The 26386-nt window shown below is 55.6% G+C and overlaps 2 protein-coding genes across 11 annotated transcripts in view; both read left to right on the top strand.

Annotated features, from left to right (window-relative positions):
• The window catches only part of PPIF (peptidylprolyl isomerase F), an 860147-nt gene that overhangs the window by 784058 nt on the left and 49703 nt on the right, over nucleotides 1-26386 (top strand). The window lies entirely within an intron of this gene.
• Nucleotides 1-26386, top strand: part of ZMIZ1 (zinc finger MIZ-type containing 1) — a 241636-nt gene that overhangs the window by 206082 nt on the left and 9168 nt on the right. For 9 of the 10 annotated variants that reach the window (XM_050803398.1, XM_050803400.1, XM_050803399.1 and 6 more), the window contains 12 exons: nucleotides 854-998; nucleotides 11787-11901; nucleotides 12969-13186; nucleotides 14158-14356; nucleotides 15338-15628; nucleotides 17981-18163; nucleotides 19152-19229; nucleotides 19943-20117; nucleotides 20590-20731; nucleotides 22275-22485; nucleotides 23657-23762; nucleotides 25366-25526. In XM_050803398.1, coding sequence (XP_050659355.1) covers nucleotides 854-998; nucleotides 11787-11901; nucleotides 12969-13186; nucleotides 14158-14356; nucleotides 15338-15628; nucleotides 17981-18163; nucleotides 19152-19229; nucleotides 19943-20117; nucleotides 20590-20731; nucleotides 22275-22485; nucleotides 23657-23762; nucleotides 25366-25526 — 2024 coding nt within the window. The remainder of the gene's footprint in view (nucleotides 1-853; nucleotides 999-11786; nucleotides 11902-12968; nucleotides 13187-14157; nucleotides 14357-15337; nucleotides 15629-17980; nucleotides 18164-19151; nucleotides 19230-19942; nucleotides 20118-20589; nucleotides 20732-22274; nucleotides 22486-23656; nucleotides 23763-25365; nucleotides 25527-26386) is intronic. The other variant, XM_050803395.1, reaches the window with a different exon arrangement.

The raw sequence follows: 26386 nt of genomic DNA, 5'->3' as shown, positions 1-26386 counted from the left end.
AGGCTGAGACACGCTGGCCTAGGGGGCGCTTTTAGCTCCTGTGGTCACATGGGGACAGTGAACAGTGAAAGAAAATGGCAGTTTTCCCCAGTCCTCAGTTCATGGGGGGGCTCTCTCATCCCGGATGTGGATGGCTGCTCCATTCTCCTGCCTTGGGCACCCCTGGCTGCCTCCTGCTTGGCCCCCCACCACCCCGGCTACCCTCTGCTCTGGACATCCTTTGTCTTCCTAGGCGTTTGTGTCCGGTAGAGCAGGGACCAACCGTGGGTGTGACCAGAAGGGGTGTCCTAGGGGGCCAGTTTCTGGGCAGGACTTTCAGGGACAGCTCTGCAGACACTCCTAGGTTATCAGCAGATTCCAAGATTTTGTTCAAACCTTGTGATTTTTGAGCCCACACATGGGGAGAAGCCACACTTTGCCTCTGATCAAATTGTGAGGGGGTGGGCTTCCCTGAGGGATCTGGGGTGGCAGGCAGCTACTAAGCTTGCGCTGTCTCAAGGTCCATGTCAGGCCCCCTCACTCCTCCAGTTTCCTCTTGGCACCATCTCTGCCATCCTTCCCATCATTCTGACTCTCCCCGTCTTTGCTGCCTCGGACCACTACTTCCCGCACGTGGGTCATTCTGACCTTCTCTTCACGACAGAAGCTTTTGTATTCTCCTTCAAGGGTGTCAGTCCCATTCTACAGTTGAGACCACTGAGGCCTCCAAAGAAGGCTAAGTCTTCTGGTGTCACACGAATCTGGGAGCAAAACCAGCATGGATAGCACCCAGTCTGGGGAGGGTTGGGGAGGGGTCTCGGTGTGGCAGGGCGTAATGAACAAGCAGCCACTGACCATCCTGTCCTTCCTGCAGCCCTGTTGTCCTCCTGGTGCGAAGAGCTTGGCCGCCTGCTGCTGCTCCGACATCAGAAGAGCCGCCAGAGTGATCCCCCTGGGAAACTCCCCATGCAGCCCCCCCTCAGCTCCATGAGCTCCATGAAACCCACTCTGTCACACAGGTAAGTGAGTGGGTGCCATGGGGGCAGGCGCTGAGCAGACACTCCTCTGGTCTCAGATCTCCTTGGACGTGTCCCTGGGGTGGGGGCCTCTGTGCAGCCTTGAAAATGTTGCATTTTCTAAGGTGCAGTTGTTTTTTCACATCTTCATGGGTGAGCCCTGTTTCTCCCTCTCAAACACGTTGAGAGCACTGAGTTTGTCACTTTGGTGGAGGCTGTTTTTCTTCTGGTTCTAGGCTTCCGGCAGAAGGTTAGAAATTCTGAGCTCAGCACCTTCCCTCTTTCTTGACCAGGGTATTGGGCAACCCCAGAGAAACCAGGGGCTGGCAGGGGTCTCAGGAAGGCCACGGGGCTGGTGATTCCAGCCAAGATGGGGACAGAGCCAGCCCAGGCCAGCCACCCTGAAGCCAAGACTGGGCTGGGTCCACCAGAAGCCCAGGGTCACAGGCAGGCATGGGTTTGCTGGAGGCTGACAGCACCAAGGGATTGTCCAGTCTACCTGTGCCAGCCTCAGAAGGAGACGTGGCTAGGACTGGCGATTCCCCCAGTTAATTATCTTTCGAGTCCCTTGCTGAGCTGGGGATGCTCTCTGAGCGCTCTGCAGGCTGACCCTGCAACAACAGGGCCTGTCATGCTGTCTCCTCTCCCCTGTGTGTGTCCCCGCTAATGATCAGGAGGGGCATTTGCAGTCAGAGCTCGGCTCTCATTATCCAGCCTGACTGAGGGACCTGCAGCCCAGAGCACACTGCAGGCAGACCTGGGTCGCACCATCGAGGCACTGCTGGGAGCTTGGGTGTCAGCCACGCTTTATAAATCGAATTAGAGGCTTGTTGACTTTTTGAGCTGGAAAGGACCTTAGTGCTCATCATGTCCAGTGCCCTCCCTGGGCCTGATTGCCCCTGACATGTGGTTGCCTGCCTTGGTCATAAGCCCTTTGTACCATAGCAAGCCCGCCACCACCCAAGGGCACTGCCTCCTCAGACCCTGGGTCTGGCTGCTGAGCAGCTCCAAGCTTCTCTTCTGTAGCAGTGTTCCTTAGTGCATTTACACAGGGTAATTTTTCTTTTATTATTATTATTTTTTTTTTAGACAAGATCTGGTTCTGTCGCCCAGGCTATAGTGCAGCCATGCAATCCCGGCTCACTGCAACCTCCGCCCCCAGGCTCAAGTGATCCTCCCACCTCAGCCTTCCAAGTAGCTAGGACCCCAGCCATTCACCACCACCCATGGCTAATTTTTTGTATTTTTAGTAGAGACGGCATTGCCCAGGCTGGTCTCCAACTCCTAAGCTCAAGCAGTCTGCCTGCCTCAGCCTCCCAAAGTGCTGGGATTATAGGCATGAGCTACCATGCCGGCCTATTATTATTTTTAACAGACAGGGTCTCACCCTGTTGGACAGGCTGGAATGCAGTGGCACCGTCATAGCTCACTGCAGCTTCGACCTCCTTGGCTCAAGCGATCTTCCCACCTCAGTATCCTGAGTAGCTGGAAGCATAGCCACGTGCCACTACACCTGGCTATTTCTTTTTAGTTTTGTGGAGATAGGGTCTTGCTATGTTGCCCAGGCTGGTTTCGAACTCCTGGGCTCAAACATTCCTACCACCTTGGCCTCCCAACGTGCTGTGATTACAGGCATGCACCACTGCACCTGTCTGACACAGGGTAATTTTTCAGCGTGCAGGACTTTGCAGGGCATTTAGCATCTTGGTCCCTACCCGCTCTTTTCCTTGTTTTTTTTTTTTAATGCCCACCCTTGGTTAATCCCACTCCATTGTTCTGATGACTGCCTCTTCCCCTAAGCATTATCACAACAAAAGTACCCTCCCACATTTGAGGGGAGTCTTACCTTTGGTTAAGGACCGCTGCTCTAGAGAGACAAAACCTGCCTCCACCTCCCTCTGTGTACCCTTTGCTAAAAGCCACAGTTTGTCTTCATCTGAAGCAAGCCCCTGAGTACAGGCTGCAGCCGCATTTCACTTAAGCAGCATATCTCGCAGTTGCCCTCGGGAAGCTTTACCTTATTAATTCTAGCCCAGCTGTCCATCCCTCCAGAATTATCCTCCTCTCATCATCCCACGTGTCATGACCTTCCCAAGCTTCTCTCCTCCAAGTTATTTTAGTAAAGTTGTTGCTGATGGAGGGCCAGAACCCTGCAGCTCCCCACTAGGGACCAGCCTCAGACCTGCTTGACCGTGATTGTTTAGGTCACAGAGAGCCACAAATCTGGATCTCGGCCAACCCTTTACCAGCTGAGTTGAGCTAAGGCATGAGGTTGTTCAGTCCCAGGGTTAAACAGAGATGAGGTATTTCTGTGCTCCAGGAGCGGCCTCAAGCTAGTTGGGGAAATAAGACTCATTGGGGCTACATTGGAATCTGGCAGAGCAGGGCAGGGCTAGAGTTCATTGATAGGCAGACTGGGCTTTGGGGTTCAGATGGAGGAAAATGGACAGGGCTGACTGTCAGGAGGCTGCCCAGAGGATGGGAGTCTTGACCTTGAAGGACTTGGGCTGGGAGGGGTAGGTGCATATTATGAATTCAAGCTGGCTTTCCCAAGAAATGTTATGGGCCAAAGTGCCACTGGCCAGCACCCAGTGCCCTGCTACCTCCACCATCATGGCCTCAGCTCTTTGTAAATCTAACAGAAGGACCAAGATTGCAAAGCCAGTGGTCTAAGAGCTTGAAGACCAGGCTGGCACTTACTCTTTGGGCCTTAAGTGGTCTGTGGGAGAAAGGAAAGCCGTGTGGGCTGGAAGACTCATTGAGTACTGGTGGCTAACCAGTCAGTTCCGTGGAGCGTGGCTTCTTCGTGGGAGCACAGGGAGGTGAGGGGCCTGCTAAACAATATCCTACACTTTGAATGGCAGAACTGGAGGGAAATCTGGGCCCAGAGTGGGAAAGTGACTTGCCCCAGAACACACAGCCAGTAAAGGGCAGAGGAAGACATTGAACAGACAGCACAGGGCTCTGCTGTTTAACTAGTCCTTCAGGATCAGCGAGGTGGTATCTAGTTGTTAACCTGATTTGGAGGGTCTTTTTGGAAGAGGGTCATCGGTTCTGATCCACAGCTCACCTGTTTCCCATTGTATAGCCCGTCTTCCTTCTCCAAGCCCCAGGCTATTCCGAGGACACGTTGTGGTTGGGCAATTGAAAGTTACACAGTCTCTCCTTGCAACCTTTATGAATTTCACAAAGGATAAATCCCTCATTTCCAGGGAAACTGCAATGGGGTCCATCACCTCGTAAGTCCTCAATGCAATTTCCCAAACAAGAAGGAAAGAAAATGGAAAAGAAAACTGAGCGCTTTCACAATTAGCAAACTGTTTTAGTCCGTCATCCTCCATAATTTTATTGAATGACTTGGAGGCAGGAAGCTCCTTTTGCCTTTTCGTTAAGGAGACATAGAACCGGAGGCGAGCTTGGGTGCACTGGGATGGTTGAGATTCAATGCCCGCAGGTATCTGGCTGTTTGAAGGCTCTGGGTCCTTGTCTGAAGGCTCTGAGGACAAACAAATGGGAGAGGATGAGGGAGCCTGGAGCCTGGGTACTTGCAGTCCCGCCCTGCCTCGAGGGACGGCAGATGCCTAGAGGGTCCCTGGTGACTATCATATTTGGAGAGCTCGGGTGTCACAATCATGTCTGCTGCAGGCTGCAGAGCTTTGGTACTGCGGCATGAGGCTATGAGTCAGGGCCTGCTTTCTTCCACACAAATGCTGTGCCTCCCAGCAAGACCCTTGACCTCTTGGCCTCGTGGTTCCCTGCTGGTGGGGGACATGGTGCCGCATGAGCAGGATGTCAGGAAAGGGTCAGGCTGCCGTAGCCCCGCAGCCATTTCTGAGGGTAAGGGTGGTGACGAGGAATACTAATTATCCTCAGTCTGTGGACGTCTATAGGCTCACTCCGTTTTGTCCTCATCACTGGCTGCAGTGGGGCTGCCGTCTATATTCACAGATGTCCAGGATACTATACAAGAGAAGGCGGCCAGAGAGGCCTGGCAAGGTCCAGGACCAGCGCCTGGGCAAGTAGGACACCTTCCAAGTCCCTGCAGTGACCTGGACTTGAAGCCAATGAAGTCTTTCTGCCTCCTTCTTCCAGATTTTTAATGAGTGGTTAAAAAAGCCATTTGTGATTAGCACATTGTCCTTATGCAAATCAGTGTTGCAAAGGTAATTAAGGGCCTAATAAATCTTGTTTATGCTGTTAATTTGATTACAATCAAAACTCGCTAGGGCTGGGGAAGCCTCCAAGATCCAGAGGTGCAGGTGCCATCCTCCTTCTTCTAGGTACGGGATTTACGAACCCCAATGGAGAGGCTTCTGGGCGGGAGGACCCCTGGCATCCCCTGGGTATAGCAGATGGGGGAACAGGCCCTGGAGCCAGGCTGCCGGGCCTTGAGTTTCAACTGGGCCATATTCTAGCTGGGTAACTGGCCAGTTACTTACCCTCCTTGTGCCTCAGTTTCCTTCTTTGTAGAAGGGGAGTAATAGTGGCAGGAGCCTGGCACACTGGTAGCCCATGGACCGGTCCTAATTCCCCTGATCCTCAGCTGGGTGCCATCAGACTCTTAGGTGCTTACTCATGGCCAAACAAGAAAGAAGGTGTCAGTCAAAACCAGCCACATCACACCATCTCCACAGCTGTCATTTTTAGCTCGTTTTTGCATAGCTTCACCAAAGCTCAGTTTATGTTAGGCCCTTCTTGCCCCAAGAACGTTTTACAAACAAAAAACAAGGAAAGGGGAGAATCGAAAGACCCATAAATCCCTGCACCGTCAGTTCCAGATGGCCAAGATGCAAGGGATTTTTTCCTTTCTTCCTTCCTACTAAAAAATTTTAACACCATCTAATACGCAGTTAGCTGCACAAGTTCCTCTCTAAGTTTCACCGCAGGGAGGGAAGGAAGTAGGCCCCAGTAATTGTGATGATGGAGAGCGCTGTTAATGGTTCCCCTAAATTAAAGAGGGTGGGAGCTTCAGCTCCTCACTGGCTTGGCATTTCATTAGCAGTAACACTACAGCCTTGCATGGAGACGGGACCAATATGGCTGGATCAGGGAAATTAATTAGGGTCTGACAATACCCTTAATGGGAATTGGTTATTTCTCCCAAATAAAGCAGCTATTACAAGTGCAAGGGAAGAAATAACTCAGCCCTCCCCCCGCGTTCCTTCCATGAATGCGGCGCGCAGGAGCCAGGAATCATCACTGCCTTATCCCAGGCCTTGCTCATTTTCTCACATTCAGCAAAACCTCCATCAGTGCCCGTGGAGCTGGCACAGACATGTAAACTGTCTACTGTGACTGCAGTGCAGAGAGCTCTCTATAAAATACGTGGAAAAAGTGCTGAGGGAACAGAGGAAAGTGTCCTTCGTTCTGCTTAGGAAAGTCCTTAAAGGGAGTATGCAGGCTGGGCTTTGAAGTACGGATAGAAGTTTGCTGGCTGGAGAAGGGAAGGCAGAAGAAAAATGAAGAAAGTCTTACAGGCTTGAGAAACACATTTTTTCCTAGTTGACAGGCAGGAATGAAAACGACTCCTCTCTTTGGTAGCATATTTGAAAAATTCCTAAGTCAGCTTCATAGTATCCTGAAGTAAACCGGGGTAGCTATCCTATGGCTGGTTGGAGGACTGGAGAGAAAGGTGTAAGTGCAGTTGAGCAGGGTCTTTCTACCAGGTTCTGTGCTAAACTTTACTTTTTTCTCATGTTTTTTAGGAAAGTGTTAGTCCCACTTTACAGATGAGAGAGTTGAAGCTGACTGAAAGTAACATGTCCAAGGCCACAGAAAGCTTCAGTGGCAGAGCCAGGGTTTGACCCCAAAGACTCTTAACTCCAGAGCCCACAAAGGGAACCTCTCTTTTGCTGGGCTTCCCTCTGTCGGTTGAATATTAACCTCAAAAAGGGGCCAATGAATCTTTGCCAACGTGGCCAGTCCAAGCTAAAGCAGATGATTTAGTGTATAAAGAAGTTCTTTGCTGGAAGACTATTTGGATTTTCTCTGCAGCTGGCCTTTGAGGCCCTTCTTTACATCTCCCCTGTCCCTTCATGCTAGGCGACTTCCCCAAGAACCCCCAGGAAGATGCAGCCCTTGGAATTCTTGTGGCTTCTAGGTGGCCTCTACCATGTGCTCCCTTGCCTCATGGCCATCTCTGGACAGGGAGCGCTGCCTTGCTGGATCCTAAGTTCTTAAGACGGTGATGAGCCTGATAATGGTCTGCTGACCCGGCGGCCTCACCCTTGACGGGCTCTGCTACCTCTGTGAGCTCCAGCTTCTAAGATGGGCACCTGTTGGGCCCACTTAATGGGGCACTGGATGAGTTCTTAGGTGAAGCCCACTTCACAAAATTCCTTGCATCTAGAAGTCACTCAGTAAATCAGAACAACAGTAACAGCGGCAGCCAGCAGTTTCAGGGTGTCCAAGGTGTGCAGGACTCTGGGCCTCATACGTGTTAGGCATTTACACTTAACCCTCATGGCAGCCTTCGAAGGGAGGGGCTGAATCAGCCCCATTTCACAGATGAGGTTGCTGAGGCATACAGAGAGTGAGCAGTGGGTTCATCGCTTCCCTCTGTGTGCTTCTCTCACTTCCTGGGCCTCAGTGGCCATGTGGCCACAGGCACACTGTGAAGGTGGTCAGTGGTCAGGCTTAACGAAATGGACATATTCATTTTCAGCATCCCTCCAAGGGTGAATGCAGAGAGGTGGTTTCTCCCTGGCACATTTTTTTGTTTAGCAAAGGCTTCCTGAGCCCTATTGGTGTGTGAAGACATCATGCTGGGCCCAGGGAGCCCAAGAAATCAGTGACAGCTCCTGAGGCAGAAGGGAGAAGGCAGAGGGTTCTCACTCCTGCCAGGAATGCGAAGAGCCAGTGGAGTTCAGTACCTTGTGCAAGGGCTTCCCGGAGGAGGTGGCCTTTGGAAGAGCCTGGAAAGGATGAATGGCATTTTCAAGGTGGGATGGAACTTGCCAGCCTGAGAAGAGGCACAGAGGCCCCAGTATTAGGGAGCACTTGGCACGCTGAACCGTTGCGGCTGACATTGCAGGTGGCTTCTGGCCTTGGTGCTTCTGTGGGTGAAGCAGGATTGTTGGGGCAGTTTTGGCTCGACAGGACTGTGGCTGGGAGCAGCTTGTGGTGGGATACCGGGCAGGCCATGCTGGATTAGGGTTGTACAGAGTGGGGCAGAATTATTAAAAAATGCCAAGCACCTGTGACCAGGCCAAGCATGTCTGCAGGTTAAACTGCTCGTTGGAGAGAAGAAGGGCTCTTAGGCACCCTCCAGACCCTCCTCGCATCCCAGCCAGGCCCTGCCTTTCTGATAGCAGCCCAGGGGTCGGGTTGGTCCTTCATCCTTGGGCACAAGGACCAGGCATTCCCCCAGTGGTGGTGTCTTGAGTCCAGGCAGTGGCGTCACATCAGCAGGGCTGCTGGGGGGCCTGCGGGGGCGAGAGCCTTCTCTGCGACAGCAGGAGCCCGTCTCCCCCAGAATGAGATGAGTCACAGTCCCATCGGTGCGGCTGCCACTTCTGCTTCTGCAGCAGGTGTGTGTGGAGGCAAGCTAGTCCTGAGACCGCCCCACACGCTGTGCCTGTCTCTTCCCCAGTGCACGGGCAGCATGCCAGCAGGGCCTCGCGTGTATGCACGGACGTGTCCTCCATACGCCTGTGTGCATCTTTGCTCTGGGGCAGCAAACCTTCCAGACAGGCAGTGGGATGCCCAGTTTGGGAACGTTGGTTAGCTTTGCTTCTCACCAAGTTTGGGGCAGAGGGGACGAAACAGGAAGGAGCTGGTTTCCGCCCACAAGGCTCACCCACGGAGCTGCAGGGCAGTTGGGAGCTTGTTCATGGGCCTGTGTAGTGTCCCGGGCTGAGGTGGTAAGGCAGCGGTTGCCCACTCCCTGGCCTCAGGCAGGGCCCTGCCGGCCCCTGGGGGTTCCCACAGGGGTTCACTTCCTGAGCCTGGCCAGGCATGTTCTCAAAGGACAGCAACCTGGGTCTGAAGGCCATCAGCCTGGAGGGTTGGTGGGGACTTGTGGAGCACAAGTTCTGGGGAGAGAAGCCACTCAGGCTTGGGTTTTGTTCAGTTGTGGGGGACCCTCTGGTCATCCAGCACACCTAGGACATGGGCCTTGAGAGCAGCAGGTGCCCAGGGGATCTCCTCTTCGTTTTGTACAAGCATAACCTGTAGATCCTCCCTGTGAGATTCTGGTGTGCCAGTTCTGGAACCAGGTGGTGCTCCGGGTCCCCAGTGACCTTCCTGGGAGACAGAGGCTGTTCCAGCCCAGCCACCCTGAGGAGCAGGTTCACTGCTGCTTTCCTGTGTTTCTCTGCCCTGCTCACTCCCTCTGGGCTCCCAGTCTCCAATCCGCCACCTGGAGAGCAGAGTCTGTCACCGTCTGTCACCTTTGGCATCTGGATCTCCAATGAGCCACCACTCCTCATCGTGCCTGGCCAATTGAGCGCCTCTACTCCAAATGCGAGTCCTGCAGTTTCCTCAGAAATCACGAGCAGCGCTCAGTTGGGCAAGCCCTCTGACTGCATTCTCCTCTTTGAGCCACATCAGACTTAGGCGGCCAAACCTGTGTTCAAGCTTATTTGACCAAGATCCACGATAAATACACATACGACACCTTGATCCAAGGTGCACATGTATTTGTGTATAAAACCAAGAAGGAAGCTCAAGGACTAATATTCATCTTTATTGTGTGCTCTCAGTCACTTTCTAGTTGATTCTTTTTTCTCCCCTGTTGGTTGGATGTCATCACCTGCTTAGATTCCGTGACCCACAGTTGGAAAACACAGAGTAGAGTGGAGGTGTCATCTGATGCCCATTTTACAGATGAGGAGATTGAGTGCAGAAACTTGCACCAGGGTCCTAAGCCCAAAAGTCTATGCCGTCACAGAGCTGTTCTAGAGGCAGACAGACAGTAATCAAATAAATATATAATTAGGACAGTGGTGGAGTGCCATGACAGAAATTCCAGTACCAGGGTGAGGGAGCAGGCAGTGTCGGGTAGGAGTTGCTCTTTTATACCAGGAGGGCAGGGGAGGCTCCTCCAGCGATCTCAGACAGGAAGAAAGCGAGGGGCTGGCCAGGCTGAGAGATCTAGGGGAGAGGATATCCAGGCAGGGGAGGGGCAAGTATGAGCAGACAGTGGCGTGGTCCTGCCCTCCAGGCTGGTCACCTCTGCAGGAGCCCATCTGACTTGACCAGCATTGCCAAGAGCTCAGCTGGGCAAGGCGCAGAGCACGAGACTTGGCTGCCCTGATCTCTACTGCCTGCAGGTCATGCAGCCCTCTGCCTCCCTCTGGGAAGTCCTTACCTCTGGGATGGGCTCCTTGCATCCCCAGAGGTGCCTCCCCAACACCTCCATCCCCAGTTGCCCTGGCTGCTAGGGTTGGACTGGCCCCTCAGCTAGGGTACAAGTCTCCCAGGTGTGACTGAGAACCTTTGCCGTCTGCTGTCTCCTGTGACTAAGACAGACACAAGCCAGACAGAGGCATGAGGCTGCTTCCTATTGCCCATCCCTTCTCCCAGTTTCCTTCCCCTAACACACATACACACACACACACACACACACACCCTGTGTGCCCTGGGTAGAGGCAGTGTCACAGCTGTGGGCACTTTGCTTTTCTGCTCCTCCTGGTTCCACATCTAGAATTTTGTGACTTGGTGAGAGGGTGGTGCCAGAGAGCCAGTGCCGGCTCTCGTGGGAGAGGCAGCTTCATCCCCAGACTCCTGGGGGCTGGCACCCTGGCAGGTCTTCATGCCCTGCCCTTCGCTGGGATCTGCTGACCTCACTCTTGTGCACCCAAGTGCTTGGTAGGAAGCATCACTGGACACTCACTGTAGGCCTGAGCACAAGAGGTAGGGCTGAAGGCTAACTCCTTGCTTCTGATGTCTGAGAGCTCCTTGGGGAGATGTCCACAAATGTGGGTACTGCTGGACCTGGTGAGGGGAGCAGGGGAAATATGGTCCTGGTTGGTAAAGAGGAGGCAGTGTTTAGGGGAAGGGGCGGCTCCACGAGAGGACAGAGCCAAAGCAGGGTGAGGCAATGGTGGGGTCTGCCAGAGGAGTATGTCATTCTTAAGTGTGAGTTTGGACTCTGCCTTATAAACGCCAGAGGCCACCAAAGGTCTTTAATTGTGCCGGGCATCTTAGGTGTTTGAGGGAGATTAGCTCGGGAGGGATGTACACGAGAGATCAGGGCGCGGGCAGGAGAGGGTGTGCAGCAGGTAGGCCTGTACCCATGTTGCTGGGGGTTGGGAAGGAAGGGTGCTGGAAGAAAGCCTGCATTCCCATGACCCAGGCAGCCAGGCTGTTGTGAAGGGCTGGGAGGCAGAGGGAAGGGCTGACACCCTCAGACTCGGACCCTTCCAGCCTGCACTGAGAGGGACCGAGCAGTTCCAAGGGTAAGGTGGTTTTGGAGAGCCCAGGCTCTTCCTAAAGGGCCACATGGAGTCAGAGCCCCGGTGAAGGAGGAGCTCAGATTGGGCCTCAGGTCACACCACTTCATCGGTTGCATGACCTGTGGACTCAGGGCTACGGGGAGACCCACAGCCATGGAAGTAGCTCTCTGCAGTGATCCGGGGAATGGTGGCCACTTCTGAACAGCCTGTCACCATGCAGGGCATATTGTTGTGCACTGGGCACTGAGACGGGCCTGGGGGTCCAGTATTGACTCAGATGGGGGTTACCTAGCACTGGCTGGGAGCTGCGGTCACTTGTTGGGGTGATGGGCATGGCCTGTCTTGAGTCTGTGCCTGCCAGGCCCTGAGGATCTCCCTCTGTCTCCCTCTGCAGTGATGGGTCGTTCCCCTATGACTCTGTCCCTTGGCAGCAGAACACCAACCAGCCTCCCGGCTCCCTCTCCGTGGTCACCACGGTTTGGGGAGTGACCAACACATCCCAGAGCCAGGTAAGAGCCTGTACTGCCCTCAGCCACAGCTCCTTCTAGGTGGGAGCGTCCCTTGACCCCCGGAGCCATACCAACCCTCTTCGCCCTCCCAGGCCCTGCCCTGCTGGGAAGACCGGCTTCCAGGGCACACCCAGCTGTGGACACGTCTCCACCCCTGGCAGGCTCTGTACCCACCTCAGGAGGGCAGCCTCTATGGACTGTCCCCATCCTAAGGCCTTTCTGGGGGAATGGCATTCATCATACGGACAGCAAGGGGTTCTTCCCTAGCCCATTTGCTCTGGTAAACAGGAGAACTTCTGTGTTATTGGCCTCAGGGCTCCAAGGTCTGAGGTCTCTGACCCTGATAGTGTGGCCTGAGTTAGATTTCATCAAAATATTGTGCCTTGGACTTCTGACAACTCCCTACCCCCCATTGCCCTAGTCAAACCCGCCTCCCTCTCATTCCTTCCTTTCTTCCACTCCTCCTCTGCCCAGTCAGGGGGTCTCCCACCTGCCTGACCTCTGCTAGACTTAGCTGTGGCTACATGGAAGGCTCAGGGCTGCTTGTCACCCTGGAGGGAGCCACTGGCCTGACCTGTTGTTGTTGCCTGCTCCTGCTGCCCTCCAGAGCTAGCAGAATGGATTCCTCTTGGCCCTCACAGAGCAGCAGCCAGGGGCCTCGGGGCCCCTGTGTGACGAGACACTGGCATCCAGGCTCGTTTGTGGGGCAGTAGGCTGCATGGCCGGGGCTCTCCCCACTGGCCTCTGGCGCAGGAGCAGCCTCTCCTCCCTTCACGGGGCTGCCCAGCCCCTGGGGACCACTTGAGCTGGCTTTGTGGGGCTTGGTCATGCCCTCAGCTTGTTCTATCACAAGGCTGACCTTCTCATCCCCCGCGCCACCTGCCGCCCAGGCCCACTGTTATCACCAGTACACTCGGAGTAGTTCATCCACCCTCCATTTTTCTCCTCCTCCCTGTTGTCCTGCCTCCACTTTGTTCTTTCTCCCTTTCCCCTCTTCATTTATCCCCCTTCCTCTCCACACTACCTGGGGTAGCACCTTAGGTGACAACCACTTTCTCTGCCCACAGGTCCTTGGGAACCCTATGGCCAATGCCAACAACCCCATGAATCCAGGCGGCAACCCCATGGCGTCGGGCATGACCACCAGCAACCCCGGCCTCAACTCCCCGCAGTTTGCGGGGCAGCAGCAGCAGTTCTCAGCCAAGGCTGGCCCCGCTCAGCCCTACATCCAGCAGAGCATGTATGGCCGGCCCAACTACCCCGGCAGTGGGGGCTTTGGGGCCAGGTGAGCAGGGTTGACCTGTGGCAGAAGCCATGGACCCCGCCCCTCTCCCTCGTTTCAACGGGGAGGGTCCCACTTAAATCCCAGCTCCACGCTTTCTGCCCTGAGAAGTTATCCTCTGTTGTCCCAAGAGTTGAAGGGGCTCAGTCACCCCTGGCTCGCAGGCCTGGCCCACAGATAAGGCGCTGCAGCAGCTGGGCTATGTTCTGACAGTCATCAGGCTTGTGGAAATAGAAGGGTGACATTCTTATTCCTCAAAACCTCAAAACGACCCTTCTCTGAATTGTGTCTTTAATAAATAGGAAGGTATTGAGAAAATCTGGATTGGGAAAGTTGAAGAGCAGGTATAGATGGGGTCCAGTTGCCCAAAGACAGTGAAACGGTCTGGGAAAATCTGCTCTGCCTTGCTGATTGGTGAAAGCAGAATTATGCAGACTGCGAGTCCCTTGGCTCAGGAGAAAGGGGCAAGGACTCGCAGGATTTGGAGCTCTGGGGAAGGGTGTGAGGCGAGCAGAGGCGCCCATTCTCCTCTTTCCGCCCCGCCCTGCCTAATACCCCCACCTTGGCCTCAACCCTTGCCAGCCCTGGCTGGGTTTCTGACCTGGGGTTGGCACAGTAGTATGACCTGGTGGTTAAGCACAGGGATCAGAAACACCTGTAGCCGCAGCCACAGCTCTGCCATCAATGCTGGAGGGCCTTGGGCAAGTTGCTCAGGTTCTCTGAGACTCAGTGTCCTTCAGAAGATGGGCTCACCGGGGCCCGACAGCATGCAGTGAGGGTGCAGGCACCCCTGAGGGCTCCAGGAGCACAGCAGTGTGGTCATTGCCAAGTGGCACAAATGAATGGCTGCCAATCCCAAGAGGCCCTCTAGGTTCTGGGTGCAGCTCCATCCTCTCCCTCCCAGCCCACAGCTTGCTCTTGGTTCCCCTCAGATGCAGGCAGTACCTAAGTCTTCCACCCTTCTCTCCCTGCAGTTACCCTGGGGGTCCTAACGCCCCCGCAGGCATGGGCATCCCTCCGCACACCAGGCCGCCTGCTGACTTCACTCAGCCCGCGGCAGCCGCTGCAGCAGCGGCAGTGGCAGCAGCAGCAGCCACAGCTACGGCCACAGCCACGGCCACTGTGGCAGCCCTGCAGGAGACACAGAACAAGGATATAAACCAGTATGGACCGGTAAGGGTTCCCACTAATCTCGCCCAGCCAGCCAAGCAGACAGCCCTGGGAAAGCAGAGTTGGAGTGTCAGTGCTTATGGGGCCGTGTGTGCTGGGGGAGCTGACTGCATTAGGGTGGATTTGGGCTTCCATGGAAGCATGTGGAGGTCTGTGTTTAGAATGGGGCGTGTCCGTGTGCTTGGGTGTGGTGGGGTATCTGGGTGCTGGTGTTTGTGTGTTGGTGGCTCGTGTACTACTGCATATGGAGAAAAGGTTCCACATTGCTCTCTGGGCCCCCTACTCACCAAAGAGTGGGCTCGATGTCTAAAAACAGTCTTGTGACCGATCTGTCTCCTGGATTGCCTCTGAGACCAGTGCCCTCCTAGTCACCCTATCCATGGGTCTGCGCAGGCCCCAGTGCTGCTCCCTGACCTTCCGAAGGGTGGGTTGGGGGATGAGGAGAGGAGGAGCCCCCATAGGAATGCAGAACAGGAGGCGAGGATGTGGAGACTGCAGGGCAGTGGGGGCAGAAGTGGAAGCTGGGCTGAGGCCGACTTTGTGGATGGAGGGTGTGCCTTCATTGGCCCAGGGCCAAGGGCAGGGCCAGGGCTTCCAGGAAAGGGGCTGCAGTCTCACTTGGGCTCCTGCCTCCACCCTCATCTACCTCCACCCTCCCATGCCCCTCCCTGTCCCTGCACCCTTTCCTGGTTTTCTGCCTGCCTCCCTCCCTGGAAATGCTGCCTGTGCATTGGAGTGACCGCCCCACCCCACCCCACCCCACCCCCTAACACCCCAGAGCTGCATCTCTCCTGTGCGGCTGCAGAGGGCAGCAGTGAGCCTGGGTGGATCCTGCTCCCCTGGGGCCTGGTTGGTCACCGGTCACTGCCGCACAGGACGGTCGGTGCCCCCTCCCCACCCCTCCACCTCCCCAACCCTTCCCTCCCTGCACTTTCAATGCATGTGGCATTTTATTCTTTTTTTTTTTTTCTTCTCCCGTTGAAGGTCTGTTCCTCTTTCCAGATGGGTCCCACCCAGGCGTATAACAGCCAATTCATGAACCAGCCCGGGCCACGGGGGCCTGCCTCCATGGGGGGCAGCATGAACCCCGCGAGCATGGCGGCTGGCATGACGCCCTCGGGGATGAGCGGCCCTCCCATGGGCATGAACCAGCCCCGGCCGCCCGGCATCAGCCCCTTTGGCACGCACGGGCAGCGGATGCCCCAGCAGACCTACCCGGGCCCCCGGCCCCAGTCCCTTCCTATTCAGAACATAAAGAGGCCATACCCTGGAGAGGTGAGTGCAGCAGTGGGAGGCCGGGAAGTGGGAGCTGGGACACCTGGGCTTGAAGATGTGGGCTGTGGGTATGGCCTTGGAAGGGGTGTGTCTTGGACTCGAGCACACTCGGACAAAGAGGCAGGGGCTTAGCGGTCAGGTGCTTCTGGGTTTGAGACCTGGTTCTACTGTTTCCCAACTGGCAGACCTCAAGCCAGTCACCCTGCCTCCTAGGGCTGCTTGAGGGACTTGAGGAGATGTCCGTGAAGTGCTTGGCCCTGGGCTGGCCTATGCCGCCGCTCAGCAAGCAGCAGTTCCTCTTACTGTAGTGACTCTTGTCTTGGCTCAGACACTAACTGGGTGACTTGGGTTTAGTTCGTCCTGCCCACATGAGGACTTCCCCAACTCCTCTCCAAGAAAGAGAGCTGAGACAAAATGCTTCCAGTCTATAAGGGCTGACCCATCAGGGAAGTGGCTGGAAGGCAGGCAGCTGTTTCCAGTCTGTAAGGACTGACCCGTCGGGGAGGTGACTAGGAGGCAGGCAGCTGTTTCCAGTCTATAAGGACTGACCCGTCGGGGAAGTGACTGGAAGGCAGGCAGCTGTTTCCAGTCTATAAGGACTGACCCGTCGGGGAAGTGACTGGAAGGCAGGCAGCATGTTTCTTAGCTTTTGTTTCCATCCACACTTGGTCACTGTATAGGAAGTGACACTGCCTCTTGGGCTGCACAGCCAGCTCAGCCAAGGTGTTGGGGAAGATTTAGGGAAGTAAAATCCATACCTCCTGCCCTCTGGGAAGTGAGATTTTAGCAGGAAAGAAGTTTTGAGCCGAGACTCACCAGAGAATGAAGCGTAGCAGACTGCACAGAACTCAATGTGAGTCAGAGAAGGCAGGCTTCCTGGAGAGGGTGTCACAAGTGAACCCTCAGAAAACAATGCTGGCCAGAGAAAGACCATTGGCTCCTGGGTCCTGAGTTTGGGGGAGCCTCAAGCTATTGGCACCTCTCCTGGCACACAGCCCCCATGCGGTTTCTAGGCCTTTTCTCAGCCACCCTGTGCCCAAAATCCCAGTGTCCCACTGGCTGTGCTGGGGATGCATCTGTTAGCCCACAGCAAAGCAGGCAATCTCGGACAAGGCTTCAGCGGAATTCCTGGTCATTGGTGTCACCCCTGCACCTGCACCAGTGTCATGCTCATGGCTTTTGCCTGCCTAAAGAGAGCACACCAAAGGCTCTCCGTGTTTTTACTAAATTAATCATCCTTTTCATAGAATGCTGCTGCTACCCAGCTCCAGCACTGGGTGGTCACAGCCTGTGTGGCCCGATCCTGTCTGGGAAGACTGGCCTGCCTTCCCCTTGCCATGGCTTGCTCACACAGTATTTGAATTGTTGGAACCTTAGGACAGGGGTTGGGTCATCTGGTCCCACAGAGGACTCTCTTCTCTAGCTTGGTGGGCAGGTAGGCACCAGCTACGTCTTCTGCACCTCCTGTGGTCGGTGCCTTACTGTCACCCAGAGCAGCCACCGTGTTACAACATGAGTTGCAGATTCTTCCACACTGACACTCTGACATTTATCCCCAAGTCCATCGTTCATTTGTTGAGTAAGCATTGTGGGCATTTTGTCAGGCACTGGGGCACAGCCACCAGCAGGACCTCTAGGCAAGAGAGCCACTCAGATGGGGAAGAAGAAACCACTGACTCACAGGATGTCACGTGGCCCTGAGGGTCACCTGATTTTCCAGACAGGGAAGGTGGCTAGAGAGTGGTGCTCTCTCTTCTCTAAATTGCCTCTCCTGGGAGAAGTTGTCTCGTTCCTTCACCAGCCTGGCTCTCCCGCCTCCTGCACAGGTGGCAGGTTGTCGATGGTCCCGAACTGAACGCTAGGTGTGTGTTCTGCTCCAAGGGGAGTACGAGGACAATGGCACCCAGGTTCATCCTCAGAATGCAGGGGCACAGGGGGTTCCTTTCTGGAAGTTCATCCTATTGACTGTGTTCTCCTGTCACATTGGGGTACCCATTGGGGAGCACAGCCCTAACCCAGGCGCCAGGAGAGACGCAAAGGTCAGGGGAGTTAGAATCAGGCCCCTCATAATGGTGTGAGCAAGAGGCTCTGAAAGTGTCCCTGGAGTTGAGGGGGCGCATGTGCTCCAGGAAGAACGGCCTCAAGGGAAGGTGGCCTGTGAGCTGGACAGGCAGAACAAAATGCTCCTGGATGTCAGGACGAGAACGGGCTCAAGCATCATCTGGTTTTGTGGGTGGGAAACAGCAGGAGCAAATGAGAAGAGGTGGGCCCCGTCCCGGTATTCAGGTGACCTGGCTATGTGACATTGGCAACATTGAACGTGTTTCCCCTCTCCTTTCTCTCCCACCACAGCCCAACTATGGAAACCAGCAATATGGACCAAACAGCCAGTTCCCCACCCAGCCAGGCCAGTACCCAACCCCCAACCCCCCGAGGCCACTCACCTCCCCCAACTACCCGGGACAGAGGATGCCCAGCCAGCCGAGCTCCGGGCAGTACCCGCCCCCGACGGTCAACATGGGGCAGTATTACAAGGTCAGTCCCAGCCTCGCCACCACCCACGGGGCCCCTTCACTACTAACCACCTCAGACCCCTAACTCCACCGGGATCACTCTGACCCTGCGTGTGTGAGCCCCAAGGACAGCAAGGCGTGGGTGATTTCTGAACGTCCCCATGTGTTCAGGGCGAAGTTCGGTGGCCAGAATGTCAGAGTGGCTTTTCTCAGTTCCTATTCTCATTGGTCTCAGATGACGGGTTTTTTTTTTTCTCCTTTTCTTATTCCTGGCACTCACAAAATAATAAAGGAAATATATTTTATTTTAAAAAAAAAGCACACGCCCTGTATATATTCACATTTCATTCTAAACTTTGTCTCTCTGTGTGCAGGTGGGCACTAACATGTTATAAAATTGTTATTACAGCTGTACCTTTGAATCTGTACCTTTGACTTAACATGAAATAATAAGAATGTTACTTACTGCTGCCAGAGCCCCTGGGGTTTTTACTTTTAATGGCTGCCTAATATTCTGCTGAGATCACCATATCATATTTTATTATTCCCTCTGTTAGGTATTGGGGTTGCTTCTGATGTTTCACTTTAGAAATAATACTGTGATGAGGATCTTTAGGCATATAGCCTCTCCGTTCCTTAGGATTATTATAAAATATGTTCTTGGGAGTAAAGAAGACACTTTACTGTTTTACATTTATTTGCCAAAAATCATGCTAATTTATTATGGTCATCCACTGAACAGGTTTACCATTTTGCTCCAACTTCAGCATATTAGGTGTATTAGGTGTTGCTCTTTTTGTAACTTCTGCTAAATTAATAACTAGGGACAGAGAGAGGCAAAATGCTGTCGCCGAGGTGTAGCTGTCCCGCCCCGCTCCCTCCGCAGCCCAGCAGTGGATGGGCCCCTGTAGCATCCCTGTGCTCCTGGCAGATTTTACTGTCCGGAGGGAGAGCGGGCTTCTGATGGCTTTTCTGCCCCCTACTCAGCGTTGTTTATCTTGTTTTAACAGCCAGAGCAGTTTAATGGACAAAACAACACGTTCTCGGGAAGCAGCTACAGTAACTACAGCCAAGGGAACGTCAACAGGGTATGTTCCGATTTAATTTACAAATTCTAAGCCACAGGCAGTTGTTACCTCTAAAGGCTCTCACTGTTCCTGCTCCAGCCTCTCTGGACATTCAGAGGGGCCCATGGGTGCGGGTGCACTCACTGGTCCCCTGTGCTGGGGACAGAGATGCTCAGGACTGAGAATCCACAGCTCCAGGTGGGGTGGGCCCCAGGGTAAAGTGTCAGCCTGGCTGGTCTTGAAAACAAGAAGAGGGAGAGGGGCTCCTGGGGAACCTGGGCCCCAGATTCTGCAGGCCCCGACTCCATCTGGGGACCCTGATGGGTAGGCATAGAGGGTGTGGCCTTGAGTCGTGATGTTTGAAGCCCACCTGGTCGGGTGACAGGAGGCCTGGGCTTTATTCCTGCTGTCCTGTCCTCCAAGGTTGTTCTGCGCAAGCCCCCGACCCTGAGCCTCTGTGTCCCCATTTGTCACATGGATGGGTAAGGGTGTCCACATGCACCTGACACAGGAGCTCAGTGGTGAGACCCAGATGAAGGGTGGGGAGGCCCTTCCCAAGGCTGTCTTCTGAGCGGGACAGAGATCTGTGAGAGAGAAGGGTTTCCCTGGTGGAGGCTCTCCTCCCGAGGGGCATGGCCCCGGGCCCCTGGGGTGAGTGCAGTGTATGTACATAGCCATGGCCCCTTCTGTCTCCGGGATCCCATAACCTATGTGTGTCTTCTCTTTCTCTCCAGCCTCCCAGGCCGGTTCCTGTGGCAAATTACCCCCACTCGCCTGTTCCAGGGAACCCCACACCCCCCATGACCCCTGGGAGCAGCATCCCTCCATACCTGTCCCCCAGCCAAGACGTCAAACCACCCTTCCCGCCTGACATCAAGCCAAATATGAGCGCTCTGCCGCCACCCCCAGGTGAGGGCCCCACCTCCCTCTGTTGGGCGGCTCCATTTGGGCCCCCCAGTGGGCTGGGAGCAGGGGGCTTAGTAGTCAGGCTGCCTGGGGATTGGGCATGCAGAAAGGACAGAGACTTGAGAGCAGGTGCGATACCCAGGGGCACATTCAAGGAGGGGTGCGCTGCCCACAGACAGCCCATCTCACTGCTGCCTGGGTGCCTGGAGGCTGGGAGGAAAATCTGTACCCAGCCACGGAAGGAGGCAGGGAGGCGGGTGGAAGAAGAGATGATGAGTAGCTGGGGTGGGGCCGTGTAGAATCGAAGAAGCCATGACTCACTGGTATGCCCTTGGCCTGGCTATGTCTCTGGCCCTGTTTACACACCCCTGCCTTCCTCTGAGCGTGCAGCCCAGGGTGAGCAAGTCCCACCCACAGCCCAGGAACCCATGGCAGCTGGGGCTTGTGGCTCACCCACCTCCTCTCCTCGCCCCAGCCAACCACAATGACGAGCTGCGGCTCACATTCCCCGTGCGGGATGGCGTGGTGCTGGAGCCCTTCCGCCTGGAGCACAACCTGGCTGTCAGCAACCATGTGTTCCACCTGCGGCCCACGGTCCACCAGACGCTGATGTGGAGGTGCGTGTCAGGGCAGGGGCGCCAGCCCAGGCGGGATGAAGGAGGTCCCCCGGGATGGCTTCCTTGGGCCCGAGTGTGGCCCTGGGCAGGTGGTGGCAGCATCTTCTGTCACCTTCACGTGTTCGGCATCATTGACTGGGCCCTGTCCTGCGGTTGTCATGGGAAGTCTGCAGGGGCACCGGGAGATGAGCAGTCAAGGTATCATGGCCTAAGGGCAGGGAGCAGCTGTCACTCACCCCAGAGGAAAAGGTGGCTGGCTCAGACCTAGGCTGGGAAGCTGTGTATCCCATCTGAGACCGTGAGCTGACAAGAGGGAATGAAGTCAAGAATTCGAGTGTGACTCAGGTGACCAGAGCCAGGAATGCAGAGATGATGCTGGTGCAGGGGCCAGGCCTGGGTCAGGCAGGCCCCGCCAATTGCAAGGGGCTGACCATTGGGCAGGGCTGCTGCTCAGACACTTCGGCACATGCTGGAACGCAAGGTCCGGAGGTTCCCTGCTGAGCCAGGCCCATGCTCAGCACCTTCTACATGTGACCTACTTTGATCTTGGAAATGGGCAACACTTTCCCTTTTGACAGAGGAGGAAGCTGAGGCCAGAGAAGTGAATTGGCTTGTGTGAGTTTTCACAGCTAGCCGGGGCAGAGCTGGGACTTGGGCCCAGGTCTCCAGGATGCCAGAACCAATCCTAGGGGTCTCCACCCTTCAGTCCTTCATCCTCAGGCAAGACTCACCCTGTCTCACTGTGCTTGTGACTCAGACCCCCTCGATTGCCCAGTGAGCATCTCCAGGGCAAGAGCTGGGTCTGTGCCTGGCATGTGCACACACACCCCTGCTGTTTTCTTGACCAGGCTGAGCAGGCTGGGCGAGGTGGCCACAGATAGCTGGTGTGGGCGTTCAGAACACAGGAGCTGCAACACTCAGGCAGGAGGGCAGAGGCTCCTGGCACGGGACAAACCACTATGCTGCCTGCCTGCACCCTGCTCACCCACGCTTCTTACCTGGGAGCGTCCTGGCCTGGGAGACCTCCTCCTCCTGGCTTGGTTGTCACGCATACGTGGTCACTGCTGGTTCCTGACACTCCTCAGTGCTGCGTCCTGGGGGGCCTCCTTGGGGAGTGCTCAGAACCAGAAATGGCCGTGACCTGAGAGGACAGTTCCCAGCAGGTCTGGAGACGGGCTTGGCTGGCCTCACAGCAGGTCTTGTCAAATGAGTGCCTGTTCTTTTGCCCCTCTGTCTCTGACCTAGGGAGCCAAGAGTTGACCCCTACAGGGAGGACAGTCCAGGGAGATGGGAGCTAGAGCAGCTGTGGGGTGTGGCGGGAATGATGGGTGTGCGGGGATCTTGGGGGCAGTTTGGTTGTAGAGGGAGTATCCAGAATGGGAGAGGAGAACTCAGGCTAGGGGAACCGTTGGGGTCAGGGATGGGGTCCTAAGGGTCTCGGAGGTTGTGGTGCGTTCAGAGGTGTGTGGCCTGGCTCGAGGTCACAGAGGCCGTGGACAGCCCCCTGGCAGAGCTGCCCTGAGCACCCCCGTACCCCACCTAGGTCTGACCTGGAGCTGCAGTTCAAGTGCTACCACCACGAGGACCGGCAGATGAACACCAACTGGCCCGCCTCGGTGCAGGTCAGCGTGAACGCCACGCCCCTCACCATTGAGCGCGGCGACAACAAGACCTCCCACAAGCCCCTGCATCTGAAGCACGTGTGCCAGCCGGGTCGCAACACCATCCAGATCACTGTCACGGCTTGCTGCTGCGTGAGTGTGGCGGGCTGGGGGCAGCGGTGGCACGGGCAGTCCCTGTTGCACGGTGTGGGAGTGCGGGACACCCTGCCCCACTCTGGTCCTCAGCCTTGTCCTTGGGTCACCAGCCCCTGTGCCCACAGCCACCAAAGATATAGTGTGCCCTTACCTGCTCCCCACCTAGGGCCTGTGCAATAACCTTCAAACCGTTGGGCCTTCAAAGCCACTATGCCCTGGCTTCAGATGTGGCCTCTTCCCCTGGACACTAGGCCTCCATCTGTTCTCCACGTATGCCTCCGATTCACCCCTCCTGGCCCCTCCTCCCTGCCCTTCATTCATTGGTGCGGTTCTCTGTTCCTCGAAGCCATGTCCTGCTTGCCTCATTCACCAGTAGTTGTCATTGTCAGCACCTTTCTCCCCAGACCCAACTCCCCCAAACCTGGAGTTAACGCGTTCCCTTCTTTCCCAACCCTCTTGTCTTAGAGTCATGTATGGGGGTCCTTCCAACCCGTGACTTGTTACCTAGGACCAGCTGTCAGCCACCCTCATGTGCCCTGAAGCTCAGGGCCCAACACACAGGGCTTGCTCCGGCCCCAGTGGAAGTAAATGTGTGCCCCACTCCACTGGCCTCTCTGTAGGGGCATGGAGAAGGAAGCACTCTGATCCTGCCCTTGTGAGCTTACGGGCACAGATCCCACACAGAGACAGGGGTCACAGACCTGGGCAGCACATCCCATTCCGACTGGGGAATGTGATGTACTGTGTGAGGCTGCACAACTGTCAGAGTAAGGCAACTGATGGGTGGACGTTTGGGGTGTGCGTTCTGGAAGGCTTCCTGGAAGGGCGAAGCGAGGGATGAGCACCCTGGCCGGAAGGGCTGAGGACACATGATGGGAAGGCAGTGGTAGGGGAGGTTAGGAAGTGAAGTGGAACCCAGCCCTAAAGCCATGTGTCCTATAACCTTATCCAGAGGGTATTTCAGTGTCAAAGTCCACCTTGTCGATCTGCAGCAGAGGCGGCCTTTCCAGAGTGGTGTTCAGGCTCACAAGTCCCAGGACACATGCTGGGGGAGTGTCTCCTAGGCCGGCTGTGGGATCTTGGGAGCAGTCTAGGGCTGCTGAGGCTGCAGGCAGGGCGGGGCATGATGACAGTGTGCAGAAACCGAGTGTCTGCTCTCTCCCCGCAGTCACACCTCTTCGTGCTGCAGCTGGTGCACCGGCCCTCCGTCCGCTCTGTGCTGCAAGGACTCCTCAAGAAGCGCCTCCTGCCCGCAGAGCACTGTATCACAAAAAGTGAGTCAGGGTGGGGACAAGGAGTGAGGGCCAGACCCCAGCCCCGCCTGAGTTTGGGACTAAGAAGCAGTCACCATTCACCTGGGACTGACGTTTGCCTCCATGCATGTCGCCACCAGGCCTGGAGTGTCCCTGAGCATGCCCCATCCTGAGGCTCCTGCCCTCCTCCTCGGGCTGTTGTCATGACCAGACAAGCTGGGGGCCATAAGTGCTGGTGGGAGTTCTGGGACCTGTGTGGAAGAGCTGGTAGTCCAGCTTGGGAGCCAGAACAAGCATACCTGCAACAGCAGCACATGAGGCAGATTAAAACAAAATGTCAGGAAGCAGGCTTCCTGGAGGAGGTGAAGACCTGGGCCAGGCCTTTAAAAGATGAGAGGATTTACAGAAAAGGGGATCTTCATCAGGTGGAAGACACGGAGGGTGGATTCCAGATTGGCTTCTCTACCTCAACAGCTCATGCTTTTTTTTTTTTTTTTGAGATGGAGTCTTGCTCTGTTGACCAGGCTGGAGTGCAGTGGCACGATCTCGGCTCACTGCAAGCTCCACCTCCCGGGCTCACGCCGTTCTCCTGCCTCAGCCTCCCGAGTAGTTGGGAGTACAGGCACCCGCTACCACGCCCGGCTAATTTTTTTGTATTTTTGTAGAGACGGGGTTTCGCCATGTTAGCCAGGATGGTCTCGATCTCCTGACCTCGCGATCCGCCCGCCTCGGCCTCCCAAAGTGCTGGAATTACAGACATGAGCCACCACATCTGGCCAGTTCATGCTTAAACTCAGGAGAGGACTGGGCACAGTAGCTCATGCCTATAATTCCGGCACTTTGGGAGGCTGAGGAGGGAGTCCAGGAATTCAAGACTAGCCTGACCACATAGTGAGAGCCTGTCTCCACAGAAAAATAAAAAATTAGCCAAGAGTGGTGGCTTGTGCCTGTGGTCCCAGCTGCTCAGAAGGCTGAGGTGGGAGAATTGTTTGAGCCAGGGAGGTCAAGGCTGCAGTGAGCCATGATCACGCCACTGCACTCCAATGTGGGTGACACAGCAAGACACTGCCACAAAAAAAAAAAAGTTGGGATGGAAGGACTTGGCTTGGAGTCCCATTTAAAGGAGACCACCCCGGGTGTGAACTCAGAGGCCCTGTGCAGGAGGTACAAGGCCGCTCTTCACGTTGCTGCCCTGAGCCCTGGGATTCCAGCAGGCAGCTGTTCATTTCCATTTCCACATGTGCAGAGTGAAGTGCAGGAGTGTCTGAGGGGGCTTTTCACTGAAACTGACCCAGTAAATCAGAGAAGTGCCAGACCGACTTTCCATGAGCTTTGCAGACATCCCCCTTCCTAGCGAAGGCAGGGCCTGCTTTGCAGAGATAGAGGAACTGCCGCAGCCACCTCCTCGGGCACACACACACCACACGCGTCCCACATGGAGACAGCAGCCCGGGCACCCAGCCCTATGACTGACACACTGTGGGCCCTCTCCGTGTTTGGTGTGGGCTGGGAGGAGGACCAGGACGTGCCCCAGTTGCACGAGGAAATGGGGAGCATGTGCAGACCCCCCACCTCTGTAGGACGGCCTTGCCATCCTCACCTGTCTGTGCCTCCTGCCCCGCAGTCAAGCGGAATTTCAGCAGCGTGGCTGCCTCCTCGGGCAACACGACCCTCAACGGGGAGGATGGGGTGGAGCAGACAGCCATCAAGGTGTCTCTGAAGTGCCCCATCACATTCCGGCGCATCCAGCTGCCTGCTCGAGGACACGATTGCAAGCATGTCCAGGTGAGCGTCCCCAGAAAGCACAGCTCTGGCAAGCCACCTAGATTCTGGCTGGGATGGTGAGGGGTAGGCAGAGGGGCAACAGGGCCTGTCCAAACACTGTCCAGAAGGATGTCATGGAGATCAGCAGCTGACATCACTCATTAATTTCAGCCATCATTTATCTTTGAGCATCTTTTCCGTGTGCTTAAGGCCAAAGGGGCTGCAGAAATGGTTTTGGACAGCCCCTGCCCTGGCAGATGGCAGATGCCAGTTGGAAGTCCCACACACATGGCAGGGCTGATTGGGGGCCCAAGAGCAGGGACACCACTGTCCAATTCATGCCTCTGTCCAGGGCCTTGCATCAAGCCAGTGTTCAGGAAGTGGCCCTGGTGTGAGTGACAGTCCCAGTCTGAGCAGGCAGTGACAGAGCAATGAGTAAATGTGGGCAGCCCAGCCTGGAAGAAGAACAAGGAGCCGTCCTCTGTAACCTAGGTGTGGTGGGCATGCAGAAGGGGCCCAGGGCTGTCACCTACAGCTGGTCCTGAGGGTGCAGTGGGACAGGAGCTTCCTCTCCTCCCTCCAAAAGAATGTTGTGGGCAAGAGGATGGTCTGGTCACCTTAGCTGTGTGATACAGATCGATGAACCTGATCAGACTTGTCTTCCGTGCCTGGACTGGGCTGAAGGGGCTACCCCTGGCCTCATTGAAAGGGGCTGTTACAGGGCAAAAAACAGTGAGAGTCAGCTGGGGTGGGGACCAGGAAGGCTTCTCAGAGGATGTAGGCACAGGGTCATTTGGGGTATGGGAGGTGTGGTGTGAGGGATGCTGGGGTGGAGGCATAAGGACTCTGCGTGGTAGAAAGGTGGCATTGCTTTCACTCCA

Source organism: Macaca thibetana, chromosome 9 (assembly GCF_024542745.1).
Source record: "Macaca thibetana thibetana isolate TM-01 chromosome 9, ASM2454274v1, whole genome shotgun sequence".
NCBI lineage: Eukaryota > Metazoa > Chordata > Mammalia > Primates > Cercopithecidae > Macaca > Macaca thibetana.
Note: the sequence above shows the minus strand (reverse complement) of the source record. Positions and strands in the feature narration are given on the sequence as shown.